Source organism: Podarcis liolepis (assembly GCF_965112155.1).
Source record: "Podarcis liolepis genome assembly, chromosome: 3".
Lineage (NCBI taxonomy): Eukaryota > Metazoa > Chordata > Lepidosauria > Squamata > Lacertidae > Podarcis > Podarcis liolepis.
Window position 1 is genome coordinate 64,570,872 of NC_139557.1, and position 17,403 is coordinate 64,588,274.

General features: G+C 40.3%; 2 protein-coding genes across 13 annotated transcripts in view; one reads left to right on the plus strand and one right to left on the minus strand.

Annotated features, from left to right (window-relative positions):
* Positions 1–17,403, minus strand: part of LOC310703734 (craniofacial development protein 2-like) — a 609,970-nt gene that overhangs the window by 525,591 nt on the left and 66,976 nt on the right. The window lies entirely within an intron of this gene.
* ADGRG6 (adhesion G protein-coupled receptor G6) overlaps positions 1–17,403 on the plus strand; it is a 100,964-nt gene that overhangs the window by 31,976 nt on the left and 51,585 nt on the right. For 6 of the 12 annotated variants that reach the window (XM_083496252.1, XM_083496246.1, XM_083496253.1 and 3 more), the window contains exons 3-6: positions 6,575–6,904; positions 9,167–9,787; positions 15,529–15,597; positions 16,934–17,014. In XM_083496252.1, coding sequence (XP_083352378.1) covers positions 6,575–6,904; positions 9,167–9,787; positions 15,529–15,597; positions 16,934–17,014 — 1,101 coding nt within the window. The remainder of the gene's footprint in view (positions 1–6,574; positions 6,905–9,166; positions 9,788–15,528; positions 15,598–16,933; positions 17,015–17,403) is intronic. The other 6 variants (XM_083496244.1, XM_083496249.1, XM_083496243.1 and 3 more) reach the window with 1 other exon arrangement.

Consider the following 17,403-nt stretch of genomic DNA (forward strand, 5'->3'; position numbering starts at 1 on the left):
ATCTGGCATTAGTGGCCAAAACCCAGTGGTTGCGTAATTTGTATGAGAGCACAATCCTGTCTTTCATCGAATTATAAAAGATTTTGGTAGGCTTGTGCACTATTTCTGGTCTAAGATAGGAAGGCTTCATATGCTCCCTGGTTATGGGAGTATTATTTTGCAGATAAGGTGAAGGGTAGCAACTCATAATGCAAATGAAGCTTAAACTAAGATTTAAAAGCTTATAAAAGTGCATCTAGGGGGCTGTGTGTCCAATTGGTGCTCATGTACAAGTGGAAGGCCTTTTGATTCAGCGTGAGGCATCTGCTAACGGAAGGGGAGAAGGGGCTGCAAGGTGGGCAAGGAAATTCAGCAAAAATTGCCTCCCCTTCTCGTTGGTTAGTGGGTGCCTCAACTAGCACAACAGCGCTGGTAGGACAAATTGAAATTCGCCCAAAATAAATAAATAGAAAAGTGGCAGCGTTTGGAGTTGGAATAGTACAGAGAGGTAGAAAATTATTTTCTTACCGCTCATGGTATCAGTGGAATCTTGTTCGTAACTTGTGCTTATTCATTTATGTATTGGTAGGTTTATGGGAAATATGGTTTTAATGGCATGGAATGATTTCATTCTTACTTTGCCACTGGATTATTTAAGCATGGCACAATTAAAGGAAAGGTTGCCCTGTTTTAAGGGAAAAAATGTGCAGAATTTGAGGAGGGGTTGGAGAAAAGAGAAACTACCATGTGCCTTGATAACATAGTATTATCTTTAAGTGTTCTATGGAATCTCCATCTTCCAGCTGTTTTCAGAAAAGCAGTGCCTTTGGGGGCTGTTTTGTGGAAGTAACCAACCTATGTATTCTTACCAAAATAAGGACTGTTTTTACCTATTTATTGTGCATGTCTCAGATGTTGTGCATGCTCCCTGAGAGCCCACTTCCGTTGAGGGGATATCTTAGAATCATAGAATTGTAGAGTTGGAAGGAACCACGAGGGTCATTTAGCCCAACCCCTTGCAATGCAGGAAGCTCAGTCTTATTTCCCTTGTACTGAAGTGATATTTGTGTCCCTGACAAAATGGGTTATATGTTACGATTGTTTTGTGAATACCATGGGCGTCAACTGAATATTTTCTGTCATGTAGTTTGTGACTTCTTTGCAGTTTTCTGAATTATAAAACGTGAATGTACTTGGTGGTTGTAGGCACACTTAAAAACAAACTCATCTGTTTAGTTTCCTGAACAGCAAAGGTTTCCACTAATCTCCTAACCTCTTCACACTTTGTTCTTATGTAAATATGTAAAAGAAGTAGCAACATGTACACACTGCTTACTGCTTCACAAATCTTTTTTAAAAAAAGTAATATACTCAGTGTCTATTCACTTCTCCCCATTTAGCCTAATTTAAACCTTCTTCCTCCAAAAAGTATTAGGAAGAGTTTTGTTTTGTTTTTTCAAGAGCTTCCCCCTGCCCAACTCATCTTATTCATGTGCCTTCAGATTTTTTTTACCATTAAGTTTTGGGAGGCTAAGCACTCGCCTGTGCTCAAATGGCTATTCACCTGCCTAATAAAAGGTGAACTTTGGTGAGGTTGCCTTTGTCATTTCCATTGAAATGAGGCTGCATTTTAATGTTTTAATGCTGTATTTTAATCTTATTTTTAAGTTGTATTTCAGTCAATTTGTTTTATATTGGTTGTTAGCCGCCCTGAGCCCGGTCTTGGCTGGGGAGGGTGGGGTATAAATAAAAATTATTATTATTATTATTCTGTGGAGACAAGGCATTGCACCATAATTACTTACTGCCCTAGAATAAAATTGGGATACATCTTTTTTTAATTGGGCCAAATGGCCATTGCATTTTCTGAAATCAGGAGGAGATTAGCACATTGCAGTCTTGCATTTTCTCTCCCACCCACAGTTCTAAAAATGAGGCAGTGATGAGGTTTGCCCTGGACTGTGTGCCTGACACACTGTAACTTCTCTTCGTGATCTCTATTTGTGTCTTATATAGAAAAAGAAGTGTTGTGTTTGTCCTGTAGTCAGTCCAGGCCACATACATCATAGTGGTTTGGCTCCTTCTCTTGTTTGTCTGCAGGTGTGTCTTCCGCTGCCCTTATTCATCCACTTGTTGGGAGTCCTAAATTTAGAAATGCATCTGACCTGTGGTTTCAGCATTTACACTGCAGAGCATATATCACCACCTAAATCTAAAAAGTTAAAGTGACATGAAATTTACTTTTAATAGCTCAACCTAATGTCTCTTGGCACCAGAATTTGCCTTAGTTTCTCATACTGAATCCTTATGCTGGAAAGACAGATGCAAACAATTCCTTCAATTTCTCTGCAATCGCTTTTCCATCTTCAGCACACTTTTGAGTCATTTGTTGTCCAAAGGTATAACCACCTCCCTAGTTGGTTTCCTGCTTCTAATGCATTTACATTTTTTTTGTTCTTTATGTTTTTAGTGATGTGTAATTTAGATTATTTTTTCATGATTCATATTTTGCGCTTGCATTAATAAAACTGCTAGCACATTTGCAAAGATACACCGGGTCCTGTATGGTTTCAAATTGGTGTTTTGAGATTCCTGCATTGCAGCCTACATTGTAGCTGAGCTCCTATTATTGTGGTTTTGAACAATTTCCAGGATTATGGAAAGAATTTACCCTCTTCGTTTTCCTTTCAACTTTTTTTTTAACCAGCCCCTCATTTTTGGAAGTTTCTTCTATTGAAGTCAAATGTGACACTGTCAAACTTTCTCGGGAATTGTCCATAAGACATATGTTGCATTTTGTAGCTCAATGTTTACTGTTCTTAATCAGTTCAACAACACTTAACATCGTGCACCAGGTCTGGGGTGCCACTCTGGTTGTTTCCATGAGCAGCTGTTCAAATGAACCATTATTTAGGGCGTTGTGTACACATGCACCTAGTCTGTATGATGGTAATTGAAACCACTCATTATTATAGCACTTCCTCCTTAAGGTGACTCTTTGGTTTCTTCCTCCAACTCAAGATTGATTGGGCATTTTTGGTCAGAGGGATGATAGTACGTCCTGAGTACTGGAGGAGTCTGCCCTTTGTAGGATTTCTAACTTCCTGAACTCTATATTCACTCCTTTTAAGGAGGACAGCAGCAAAAGCAGAGCAATTTTTACCTGCTCTGCACTTGTCCCAGCTGCTGCTCCTCTCCTGCCTCTCTTCAGGGTCCACTGTTTGTGATCCCAAAGCAGAAGCAGATTTCCCCCCCTAGACTGAAGCATCATTTTCCCTGCTGACTTTGGAAAAGGGTCTTAAGAAAGTGAGAAATCATAGTGTTGTAATTTGTAAAGTTGTAAACCAACTTTAAGGCAAATGTAAAATCTTTCAGAAGCAGGACGACATGTTACCCTTCTGCAAGCATTCAGTTTAGTAGAGATGTATACTTAGAACAATACATTCATGCACAATTCCACCAAAATCAGTAGAATGCTCTTTGTGTGTGTGTGTGTAATTAGGGCCTAACTTTTAAGGTTTTCCATCTCTGGAAAATCTGGCTTAATACTAACCAGTAGTGATGGAAAAAAAGGGGGGGTGGGAGTTGAAAGTCACACTCTGAAGTCTGTTCTCATATGGTTTTTTGACCATGAATGTAATGAATTTGTTCAGAATGTGTTTCCATCTCAGAAACCCTTGCAAAATTTCACTTGTTTCTTCAGTATGCACAGCTCCAAGCTTGCTCGATCAAAGATTACAGTCTATTTCTCTGCTGTGTTGTTTACACACGTTTACATATTTATTCTTCACTGTGGTCAAATGTCTGAAAACAGAATGTTTGCTACTTAGGGTGGAGACTATGCCAAAAAGTTGGTATGTAAAAAATAGAAAGTTCCTTGTCAAAAAATTTGAGCTAAACACTTATTCCATGACATTGGTACATGGGTGTGTGTGTATGTTGTAACTATTTAACATTGAACTATTTAACATTAGCATATTCTATCCCTCTGGTGTGTGTGTGTGGAGAGAGAGAGAATTAAACATTTCCACAAAATTAAACACTTTCACTCAACTTTATCTATTGGTGAAATACTATGTTGTTTAGTTGCTTGGCACTCTACTTTAAATGCATTTCCTTGGAAATACCACATAGAGGCGAATCGTGTTTTCTTTGCTACATGCTATGCAGAATGTAAAATTAGACACGTGGAGTTTTCCAATACTATTGCAAAGGGAGCCATAAGACATTAAGAACATAAGGGACAACGTGCTAGATCAGGCCAAGGCCCATTTAGTCCAGAACGTTCACAGTGACCAGCCAGATGCCTGTGGGAAGCAGGGCCTGAGCACAAGTGCACTTGTGATCTCCAGGAAATGGTATTCAGAGGCATACTGCTTCTGATAGTGGAGGTACAACATGGTCATCTTGGTTATCAGCCGTTAAAAAGCCTTTTTCTCCATGAATTTGTCTAAATCCATTTTAAAGCCACCCAAAGCCATCACTACTTCTAATGCCGTAATTTAACTATCTGCATCCAACTTGCGGGACGTTCTTCCAACAAGGAGATATGGCTCAGCTGCTGAGCTGCACCAAAGTTTTAGTGAATGAGCCCCTTTGTTTTCTGTCTTGTTAATGTCAGCTTTAACTCTGGAGAGGTTTAAGCACTTAAGATCTCAAGGGTTGCTTCAGTTCACAGAAGGGACTCCTTTATAGCACTGTCATTTTTTCATTTTGTCTTTGAGCAGTTAATCAACATGCCACAAGTCAAACCACTTTTGGAATGCCCCTTGCTTTCAAAACCAGCTTGCCATGGGGCATTTGGTGAGGGTCTTCTCTTGGAGAAGAAAAAACCCCAGAAGTCTCTTGGGCTTATGAAACTAGTTCCATTGTCTGCTTGAGGAACTTGCATGTGTCTAGAGACCCAAACAGAATTGATTAATTTCACAAATACTCTCTTGTCTCTAAACAGAAACAGTAGGCCAAAAGATATGTGGCTTGCATTACTAAAGGCTTTGGATTACGATGGCTCTATTTAGTTAGAGTACTATGATGCACTCCATGTTACAGTGCTATAACACACTGTGTGGAGCTGACTTAGAAAACCATTTGAAAACTACAATTGGTTTGAAATTCAGTTGCCAGGTTATTAGCTTGCACCTGCAGGTTAGAGCAGTGTTTCCCAAACGTTTTTGGGCAACGGCACACCTGCTTACCGGAAAAAAATCTCGCGGCACACCACCATTAAAGCCCCGCCCCGTGACGTCAGCGCGCAGCGTCACGCGGGGGGGGGACGCACAAAAGTGAACGTTTTTTCCCTTCCCCTTGCCGGGGTGGGAGGAGGCAGCAGAGCGAGGGACTGAGGGACGGCGGCAGCTGAGGCGGCGGCGGCTGTTGTGGTGGTGGCGGCGATAGCGGGCGGAGGAGGAGCCGTCGCCGGGAGTTGCTGCTGCTGCTGTTGCTGCTGCTGCCCGGACATGCCGGCCTCCTCCTCCTCCGCTGTCTCGCGCTCCTCCCTTTTGCGCGAGCTGCCCCGCCGCTCGGCACCACCACCGCGGAGCCGCCCCCGGCTCGACGCGGATCCTCGCCGCCGCCGCCGCCTCTCGCCGCCCGACTCGCCCGCCTCCCTCCCACGGCACACCAGCCGGTGTCTCACGGCACAGTAGTGTGCCGCGGCACACCGGTTGGGAAACACTGGGTTAGAGCATATAAACACATACATTATCTTGCCAATCTTTGAAATCTCAGTTCAAAGTGCTGTGTTTCCCTGCCCCACCTCCCTTTAAAGCTCTAAATAGCCTAGAACTAGAATACCTCAACAGCAGCCTTCTTCTCAAACCAGAGAAGAATGTTAAGATCAACATTCTGCCCTGGGCTTCTTTGGAGGAAGGACGGAATATATGTTTCATAAACACATCACACGTCAGATTCCCTGCTCTGTTCATTCTGCTGTTGGATATGTGCATATGGCGGACAGGCCCTTCTCCATCGTGACATCAAGACTGTGCAAAGCCCTCCTCAGGGCACTTAGTTTGGTTCACTTCGCTAATGCATTTGTTTCAACAAGCCAGGATGAGTTGTTTTGAGATTATTGTGAGGCTGAATATATTACATGGTGGCTGTTACCTGCATTTTTAATATATATTGATTTTGTTATTGCCAAAATTTTGAAATCTTAAACAAGCTTTCCTTTAACATGATGCTCTCTTTTTTGTTGTTGGCACTTTGATGGGGCTTTTGAAATACAAAAACAGGGTATAAGAAAAGAAATGGTTATAAAAATGGAAATAAACCAGTTGACAAGCATGCTTTTTCTTAAAATGATCAAGGTACAAAAAAAGAATATTTTATTGAAAATGATTTAAATCAAGTTTTCTATTGATGATTCAAATCCCCTTTAAAATTGTCTACTCTGGTTTGTGCCATTCATGTGCAGCCTAGCATACATCCAAGAAGCAGCTTCTATGTATGAAGGTTTTTATGTAAAGCGGACCAATTTATGTTAGCAAAATGTAGTGGAACATGCTGCCTAGTAGTCATTCAAAGGTACGCACCTTAAATTCTCCTGTCCTTAAATTGTATCTTACATCTTACATCTCTTTTGTTTCTTCCATAGCTCTCGGGTGTTCTGAGTGTCGTATGGTGCTGTCCAGCCCTACAGGAATTTTTACCTCCCCCTGCTTCCCTAGTGTCTACCCTAACAGTCAAGCATGCAAGTGGACCATCAGGGCTCCTTCTGGATTCATCATTCAGATAACATTTGTTGATTTTGAGATTGAAGAAGCTCCCAACTGCATTTATGACTTTTTAACAATAGGAGACAAAAAAGTTTGCGGTGTCACTGCCAAAGGTTTATCATTTAACTCAACTGGAAATGAAATGATTGTAACTTTTACAAGTGACTTCAGTATCCAAAAAAAAGGTTTCAATGCCAGCTATACCCGAGGTAGGTGTATGTAAGACATTTTAAAATTTCTTTCTTGTCTCTGCCTGTAAACCCTCAGAATTTATGTTGGAAGTGTGCCTTTGAGGTTTGGACTTGAAGATGCACATCTGTGCTGAAACCTAGAAGTACAATTTTGACACGTTGTGGAGCAGAGAGCTGCCTGCACCTTATCCTAACCCCCTCCTCCTGCGGAGTTTACTGCCATATAAGTGTGCATAGGGTTGCAGTGTTAGTGATTTTGCAAGCATTCTCTACTAAAAATATTGTCCTGTTTTTATGTTAAAAGTAGCTGTGGGAAACTGATGTATTTGTCTTTTAAGAAGCCCCCCCTCCCAGTCTTGACCTAATGCAAAACAGTAAAAACTGAAATGTTTTCCTTAAACCCCATAGGAAGGCATAATGAACTCTGGACAATCCCACGATGCTTCATTATGCAAGTTACACCTTGCTACATCTAGGTCAGTACTGGCTATGCTAGATAGGTTTCAGGCATGGTTTCCCAGCCCTGCCTGCAGATGGCAGGGATTACACCTGGGGCCATTTCCATGCAGAACATGTGTTCTAGCACTAAGCCCATTACAGAGTTCCCCATTGCAGAGTACGTTAGAAGTAGTGGGAAGTTAGCATTTGGGAACAGGAGGATTGCAAACTGTTGAGAGCTAACTGTTGAGAACTGTTGAGAGCACAATTGTGAAAGGCAATTGTGAGACTATTAAAGTAATTGCGTTCCTTACTTGGAAGCAAGCCCATTGAGCTCAGTGGAACTTGCTTCTGTATAGACATGCATGTTTACACTGTAAACCTCCTAAACTTGTACCTGTTAGCTTCCATTTCATTGTCCTTTGCAGTTTTTCAAGGTAAGTTGGAATACGGTCCTTTCTCAGAACATTTGAAATAAAAATACTATATTGAAATATGGGCAGAAATGCTAGTGATTGACAGAATTAACTACTTTTAAATATATATTTTTATATCTGCATAGCAATTTATATATTCTGTCTGTGCATGGTAGCCAATAGAAGTACCAACAGATTAAGATACTGACATATTAGGCAAACAAGAGGAAACCCTGCTCTTAATACTGGCATGCTTGCCTGCTTGGTGATGCAATTTTTGCCCTTTCTCTCTTGGTGAGCTATTGTTGCAACTCACTGTTAGCACCAGGTTGCCACTGTTATAGAACAGAGTTATTCAGATTTGTTACAAATATACTAAGTGTAGTGTTCTTTTTTCCGGACTCCTGAAACAATACAGACCTTGAGTGTTTAACCTAGTGGGCAACTATACTAACAAAATGCCCTTCAGCATGGTAGATGAGTGAGAGGAGATTCCTTCACCATTTCCCTTCTAGTTCTACAGCTCATAATTTAAACTGCCATCCTTGTTCACAGCGCTGAGGTCATTGTTCTGTTCTGGAAAGACATAATACAGCTATAGGCAGTAGAGCTCAAACCAGTCCTGGAGAACTGGACTTTCCCTTGCCCTCATTCTGCCCAGAGTAGCAGCCTACAGACCACATGGTGAGGGATTGATTGGGTGTTGCTACTCCTCTAAGTAAAGATGCAAAGACCTGTGAATGTAGAATACATGGCATGTTTGTTTTTAAGGAAATGTGAACAGATTTATTCAACTTAAATTCTAAAGTTTGGAAACAAAGGCCTTTTATCTTCAAATTAACTCGCTAAAAGCTCTCTGCACACTCTGAAAAAGACTTACGACATTCATTTATTCAGTGTAAAGCAGTTACTCAAAACAAACCTTCAGGAATAGTACTCAGGGAAAACAAAAACTTGTTTCATGTTACTGGTCTACTTCATTGTATAATATAGTGGTTCCCAACCTTTTTTTGGCCCTGCCCCACCTAAGCATCTCTAAAATCCTGATGCCCCCACCATGACATATAATTATTATTATTATTCAAAAACTGAACTCCTATTCACGTGGAGGAAGCCTAAAAGGCCATTAACTTGGTCTAAACATTCTCAAATTGCCCCTCTGTGAGAACCACAGGTCTAATATAAACAGGTAAAAATACTAAGTAGTTTTGCAAATGATTGGTTTGCAATTTTGTAGGAATAGGAGCCTATTACCATGCTATATTCACAATTTAAGATATCCTAGTAGCTGATTATAGTAGCTGTTGAAATTACTTTGAATATGCTTCTAATCTGATGCATTTGCTGGTTATTTATAATAAGAGAAAATGTGTCAACATGAGCTTCAATAATAGTAAATGAAGCAAATTTTCTTGTCATTTTCTAGTTGCTGTGTCTTTGAGGAATCAAAAAGTTATCATCCCACAAGCCCTGGATGTTGATTCTGTGTCCGTGGCAAATTCCATCCAAGTACCAGAACTGAATCAGTTCACACTGTGCTTTGAAGCAAAAGAGAACAGCAGTGAAAGCAGTGAATGGAAGGTTTTTTCCTATGGTGACTCTTCTACAGAATTCCTTGGTTTGGGGAGGACAAAAAATGGCCACTTCATATCTATCTCAGGCATCGAATGTATTTTAGATGATCCACTTGACACCAATCCTGATAGATACTTCTTCACAGAAACGTTTGAGCAGCTTTGCATTATATGGGATAGCTTCTCAGGCACTGTAGGTATCAGTGTCAAACACACGTACAGAACAGTATCCTGTTCAAATACTAATGGGAAGGTCATTCCTGGTAATGGGAAGTTGGTTCTGGGCTCTAATAGAAATGATATAAATCCTCTCAATGGGGATATTTACAACTTCCGGCTTTGGAATTTTACAATGAGCTCCCAGATACTCTTTAACCTCAGCTGCGATGTCAAGGGCAACATTGTAGACTGGGAAAATGACTTTTGGAGCATCCCAACATCATCATTAAAAGCAGAGAATAACCTGAGTTGTGGTAAGCATATTTTATTTCATTTTTCCTCTGGCATAGCTGTGAAGGTGTCACATGTCAGAAAGAAGCTGTGTTTGTGATGAAAGTGAGCTTGGTTTCTCAGAGGGAAACCACCTTTCCTAGGCTTGTCAACTCATCTCATAAAATATGTATTTTGCTTCTGGGTATGTTTGTTCTTTTGGTGCATTCAGAGTCACATTGTGATGTCTAGATTGAGCTCAGGCATTTTAAAAGATGGCTAGCAAGATTTGCTAAATGATAGTGTTCATTTGACTGTATTATACAAGCCAGACTGAATAAATGTATTACCTTTGGTGTGGGACATGTCATGTAGTTTGTCCACCTTTGGCCCCTATCCTGCACTCATTTCTCACTTGTGGCTCCTAGAAGCTGTCAGCATATGACAGCGGCCGCACCACAGAAACAGCTTCAATTGGCTGGCTAAACCAGGTGAGAGTAGCCAATGGGTCTTAAACCCTTGGTGAGTTAGGGATGCACGCAAAGGCAGGGTCCAGTGGATTGAGCGGATAAGACCAATAGGTGGTCCATTGGTCCAAGAAGGCAGTTTCTGCATGTGCTGTAGGTGGAAGTGAGGGGCAGATGGGTTTTATTAACCTCGGAAGGTAGCCTATCCAGTAGAAGGAAAAGTCTGATCCTAAACCTCCACTGCCTTATGAGATATCTTTAGGAAAAGAAATGGGGCAGTCTCATCATCTGAGCAGCCCTGGATGTCCATACAAATTGCCCGGCCTTGCACCCCGGGGAGGTCACTTCAGTGCTGCTAACACAGCAGTTTGACGTCACCCTCAGAGGCACGCTCCATTGTCTTGAGACAGAAGGATGCCAACTATTCTCTAATCTCTCTCCCTAGACGCATGTCCTTAAACTGAACAAGATATAATAAAGAAAAACGAAGGTCTGAAAGTGAGGTATAGTGGCTAGAGTGTCAGACTAGGACCTGGGAGACCAGGATTCAAATCCCACTCAGCTATAAAACTCACTAGATGATATTGGGCCAGTCACCACCTCTCAGTCTAATTGATCTCACAAGGTTGTTCTGAGGATAACGTGGGGAGAGGGAGTACCATGTACAGCTCACTGAACTCCTTGGAGGAAAGGTGGGATCTTAACTGTAATAACAAAAATCTTAGCAAGCATGGAGGGGAGTCATAACCAAAGCATTGTGACTTTACCCAACAGAGCAGTTGTGTGCATCTTTAACATGTACTTTCCCCATTCACATAAAAAGCATGAATGGGGGTCTATTTTTTACACCCAAATGAGTGCATAGAGGAGGGGAGCAAAGGTAGCCTTTAATCGGTTTTGCTGTAGCCTTTAATCGATTTTTCTCAACCTGACTTTGATATTGGGAAGGGGGAATGGACTGCAGTCATATGGACTGCAGACAAGGAAATGTTTCACTCTCCTCCCTGGTATATTCCTTTTTGTGTAATACTGCTATGTGAATGAGCATGTTTGAAGTACATACAGTTACACCACATGTTTTGTTCAACCCTAAAGTGCAGTTTTATTTCAGTTTTAGTTACAATTGAGGGAACTTTCTTTTCCATAATTGCACCATCAAACACAGAAGGGGCATGAAGCTTGTTCGCTCCCACCCCTGCCCAGCCCAGTCTCAAATCTTTTCTCTGTCAGTCAGATGATAAATTTCACTGTTGTTTTTATTTACAATAAAATAGCAGTATGCTTGAGCTGATAAACTTGTGTTCCCTATAAACACTGCCAACTGTGTTGGAATCTGCAGGAAAAGGGATTCCTTTTTTGATATTTAGCTGTGAGATTACAAGACAGATGTGTGTACAAAGGGAAGGGGTTAAAAAGATATCTAGCTCTAGACAGATGAATGTGGGGTAAAGTATAGTATCTGTATGAGAACCTAACATTAGTGCTAAAATGCTGGAGAGTTGATCAGAACAGGGCATGGAATTATATAGAATAATAGAATAGTAGAGTTGGAAGATACTCCAAGGGTAATCTAGTCCAACTTCCATGCTATGCAGGAATAGTACAATTATTTATTATTATTTATTTATTTATTTATTTATTTATTCATTCTATACTTGAAGATAATCATGGCCATTAATTTCAGTGGATTTATTCTGCATAGGACTAGTATTGGCTATAACCCTTAATTCAAATATTTCTAATGTTTAATTGCAACCCTATTTCTGGCTCATAACAGAGTCTTATTTATTCATTTCAAAAGCTAACATTTGCCATTAAATGACTTAGCAGTGGGTTTTAATAGAAGACGGGTGATGGTAGCATATTAAAATAGTTTTCATAATAAAGAAGAATGAGCGACAAAGCACCCATGTAAGAATCTGAACTGATAACACATTATTTTAGTACCTTTACTAAGAAGTAGAAAGATGATTATGAAGAATGGAGAGATGAAGATAGCAGCCAATATAAAATTATTTAAGATGTCTAAAATTGACTTAATAGAAGTTGTAGAAGGATATCATAGGAATAGAAAAGCCAGCAACCCAATTGTATGTGAAATATATTTCTCACATAACATTTTTGGTGAATATACATTTCGGATATTCCTTGTATCTGCACTGGGTTAGATGATGAAATTGTGACATGATAAGCTGAGATATGAATTGGCTCCATATACCTGCACACAGTTCTTTTGCAAATGATTTAGAATTGATTGCATCAGTTTGGTGTCTTCTACTCTCCCTCTACAGATTGTCATCAGAGTGAGCCATGGGAAGCTGGTGGTGATGGCACATCCCATTGCATTTCAACCTGACACAATTTCTCTAAGAAAATACCCTCATTAATACAGAAATGGCCATGATTCCATTATTGCATTTCAAAATGAATTTCCTGTGCACAGTTACTAATAAAAGGCTGAGCCTTAACTAGAGAAGATGCACAAGGGATGCCCCCTTTATCTTGTTGGCGAAATTTAATAATGTATTTTAAAAGTGCCCTTTGGAACAAAAGTGATAACCATGGCTACTATTCTAGAAAAAGAGGTGCTGGAACTCACCATGAACACCTCCCTTGTTCTCTTAGAATGGCAATGGCGCCCACTTGAGAAATGCTGCAACTGAGTTCCATTGAGTTTTGGCTGAAAAAAGCCCTGGTGATAACATATGTAATAGATCAGAAATTAAATATTAACAGCGTTACAGTGATTATCTGTATTGATTATTCATTTTGTTGAGAAGGTTATAGAAAGACAGCCATCCCGTGCCATTCATTGCAATGATATGACAGACAATAAAGGGACCTTCCTATTTGCATATAAATGTCACTGCTATTATCTCACTCATCAGCAAACAGCTTTTATTTCCTCGTACAGTTGCTGATTTTCCTGGTTAATGGACTTAATGCGTATTAACATATTGACAAATATAATCCTCCTGAGAGAACAGTGTCTCCTTCTGGTTTAGTATGCTGTTTGAAATTGATTCCTAGTAGCTTTAGTTTAGCTTTTGTGGACTTATTCACTGACCTAAAAATAACTTGTTAGTACCCTACAAGTGAGAAAACTAGACATGAATTCTCCAAGACTGTGTTCCTTAGGCAGGCGTTGCCCAAGACATTTTGCTTCTTAAGGCAAAGGGCAAGAGGAGGATCCATAGAAGAAGCTCACTGGACTGGCAGTTCAATATTATTTTGACCATGGTGATGGACAGTGTCCTCCATCACACTTGAGTACAGCAGCCTTGTATAGATGGTGCAGGAGTGCCATGTGATGCAAACAGCAATGTCCTCCCACACCTTGCAGTTACTCTGTGTCCCTTGTCATATTTTGCCTGAGGCAGTCACTCTGCCTAATGGTAGGGCCATTCAGGTAGTGTTTAGACTCCCCCTCAAAAGAATTTCAGAGGAGTTGTAATTAGCCTAGGGCTTGCCGATCAGAAGGGTCGGCTGTTCGAATCTCCGCGATGGGGTGAGCTTCCATTGCTCGGTCCCAGCTCCTGCCAACCTAGCAGTTCGAAAGCATGTCAAAGTGCAAGTAGATCAATAGGTATCGCTCTAGCGGGAAACTGAATGGTGTTTCCGTGCGCTGCTCTGGTTTGCCGGAAGCTGCTTAGTCATGCTGACCAAATGACCCGGAAGCTGTCTGCGGACAAACTCCGGGTCCCTCGGCCTATAGAGTGAGATGAGTGCGCAACCCCAGAGTTCTCCACAACTGGACCTAACGGTCAGGGGGTACCTTTAGCTAATTAGTGATGACATCAAGGCTCAGAGTAGGGGATTCAGAAATATGAAAAGGGGACTCAAGGGCTCACTTCCTAAATCTATTCTAGAATGAGCCCAAATTTCACTGAAATTCAGGACCTTCACAAACTCTTTCTAGTACCCCTCAATTTCCTGCGCTATACAGACTTACTTGATAGCAGTAGTAACAATCTTTGGGAGGTGTGGCATTGGGACCTCTACTAGCCTGAGATGCTGCTGATGCAGCAGCAGCAGCAGCAGTAGTGTTGTAGCATTAAGAGCCATGAGGATAATAGTGCTCATGGTTCCCATTTTTTTTAATAAGAAGCAGATTTGGGAGACATATTGGAATGGGTTTTGGTGGGTTGGGATTGGAAAAATACATATTTTCTCCCAACCCCATTCTGAACTGAGCAGAGAGAATGGTTTTCCATCCTGTAGGCGTAGCATTAGGAGTGGAGTGTCATGTGTGCCATGACGTAAAATAACTCATGCTATACAGGGAAGTTTCAGGGTGGAGAAATGGGGATGCCCTTTTCCACTATCCAGAAACTACTTCTGCTATTTCTCAATGAAGCACTTACATTAAAGGCAGTCATCCACACAGCTAGGCTCTTTTGTACTATATAGCACTGAGGAGGGGGATGTTCTAGAAGGGTGAGGCTATGGAAAAATGATTTTCTATTTTTCTTTCCTTTGTTAGCATCACCCCCTCCACACCTCTGATGGGTGACTGTATGTGACTGTTGCCTCCCCCATTATATATTCACAACAACACTGTTGAGTAAATTTGTGTCTGGTCTAAGGTCACCTACTGAGCTTCATGTCTGAGTTATGATGAACCTAGGCTAACCACTAGGACATTTTAAGCTACACTTGACTTTCCAGAAATACTGTTTCCTTTTGTGTGATCTAAAACTTCTGGCTATCCTTTTCATTAAGTGAGTCTATTATGGGAGAGGAAGAGAAATATTTCAGTCCAATGTTTCCCATATTTTTCATAATTTACATTGTAGTTTAATTTGTGGTTTTATGTTCTGATTTTATTCTGTGAACCGCCCTGAGATGTGGGTATAGGGCAGTATATAATTTCACAAAATAAAATAAATCTACCTACTCAGTTTTTTTCTTAATTACAGTGGTGCCTCGCAAGACGAAATTAATCCGTTCCGCGAGTCTCTTCGTCTTGCGGTTTTTTCGTCATGCGAAGCACGGCTATTAGCGGCTTAGCGGCTATTAACGGCTTAGCGGCTATTAACGGCTTTGCGGCTTTAAGAAAAAGGAAACAAACTCGCAAGAACTCGCAAGCCGTTTCGTCTTGCGAAGCAAGCCCATAGGGAAATAGGGAAATTCGTCTTGCGGAACGACTCAAAAAATGGAAAACTCTTTCGTCTAGCGAGTTTTTCGTCTTGCGAGGCATTCGTCTTGCGGGGCACCACTGTAAATGTGTAAACACCTTCTACCTTTCTTCATAGGGAAAGTGCCACAATAATTGACAATTATTGCTTATAGTGCCTCTTTTTTCCATTTTAAAAAAGGTTCATATCTCATTCCCCTACCTACAATTGAACCTACTAGCTGTGCAAACCTGGGAAGCCTGTGCCAAGGTAAGAACCCAACAGTATTTTGTATACTTGGAATATAGCTCCATATTTTGTTTGTTTGTTTTTAATTAAACATTTATAGATTAAAAGGCTAATGCCAAAAAGGAATGTAACCAGAGAGAAGAAACAGTCATAACAGAAAAATGACTATAAAGGACATAGGATATGTGAAAGGAATTTTAACAACTGACTTGATAACACCCTTTCTATGAAATCTTTTTATTCTAAAACCTAACAGATTCTATAGAAAGGAGGGCTAGCTTCATTTCTTCCTTTATCTTCACCCCATCTCCACCTTTTTCATTTGAAGTTACTGGGTTTGAATTACTTTCAGGTACTGGATTGAGTTGATTTTTAAGAATATTCCACACCCCCCCAAAAAAAATTCTTTTAAGTAGTACTCTCTTTAGTTGCTTTGATGAAAATGTTTCTGTGTTCCAGTGTTTCAAAATGACAAGCTATTATAAATATTCTTCTTTCTGTTGGCTCAAAAATGCATCACTTTTTGAATGTTTCCTTTGTGGTAACCTTTGAATCTTTATGTGTGGTGCTTTTCTGAATGCCATTGGGAATTAGACAGCTGAAATCCTAAGCAACACTTTGAAAATGTATCCTTTTCAAATATATCCATTTACGATTTTAATTCTGTTCTTTATCCAGACCTTAGAAGATTTAATTAGATCCTTACATGGATGCCCTGTAGAGGCTATTTTTATGCTGTTTGTAAACAAGTGTTCTTGTTTAAAGGCCTTAAGAGAGGATGATTCAGAATTTGTGTACCCACAGAAGGGCTGATATTGCAGCTGTTATTTCAGCAAATGACATTTTGCAAAAGACAGATCTGGTGTTCACTTGGTTATTGTGTCTGTTTACATCCTGAGCCTTAACACACTTCTATTGTAAATCTGTTTAAGACTGGGGTGTGGAATTTATAGCCACCTACTTACCTGCACCTACGGGCAGGGGTACCTTTACCTTTACTTACCTTAATTGCTTCATTTCATTCATCCTTACAAAACTCTTTGGGGTAGATCTATGTTACTTCCATTTTGCAGGTGAACAAATGAAAGTTGTTCAAGATTATCTGGAAAATACATGGTTGAGTTGGTATATAAACCCAGGTCTGACACATTAATCAGGAAACCATACTGACTCTTTAATTCATTTATACTTTGAACAAAGTGTGTGTGTATGTGAGAGAGAGAGAATTGTGTAGCTTATTCAGTAGTTAAAGAAGCAATTCCCTCCATTCCCTGTTTGTGTTTTCATGCATTATTCCATGACCTCATTAACATTCATGTTCCATACAAGTTCACTTCTTTCTCATCTTTGTTACCAGCTACTGTAAATTCCACCACTCCATCACCCACTGTTACCACTAACATGCCTGATACTAATAGAACTGATAACCAAAACTATGGTAAGAAATTCAATGTTACGTTTCATTTGTTATGTGACTGAAGCTGCAATCCTATACCCACTTGTCTGGAGTGAGCTCCACTGAACTCAGTGGGACTTACTTTTGTATAGGATTCCACTGTAAGACATTTTATTGCCTTTTAAGTATACTTGTATATGTCAGATCTTATATAAAGGATCCTGGTTGATTCTGCTATATCAAGCACTGCTGAATTTGCTTTCTGTCAAATTAGTGAAAATGTGGGAGAAGGGGAATTAAACATATTTCCTGTATATATATTTCCTATTTCAGACATTTATAACATGTTCTTCCCTTGATTTTCAAATGCTACATGTCAAGATCAGTGACTTGCATCTAGTACTGTCAGTGCAAGAGTGCAATGGACTTAT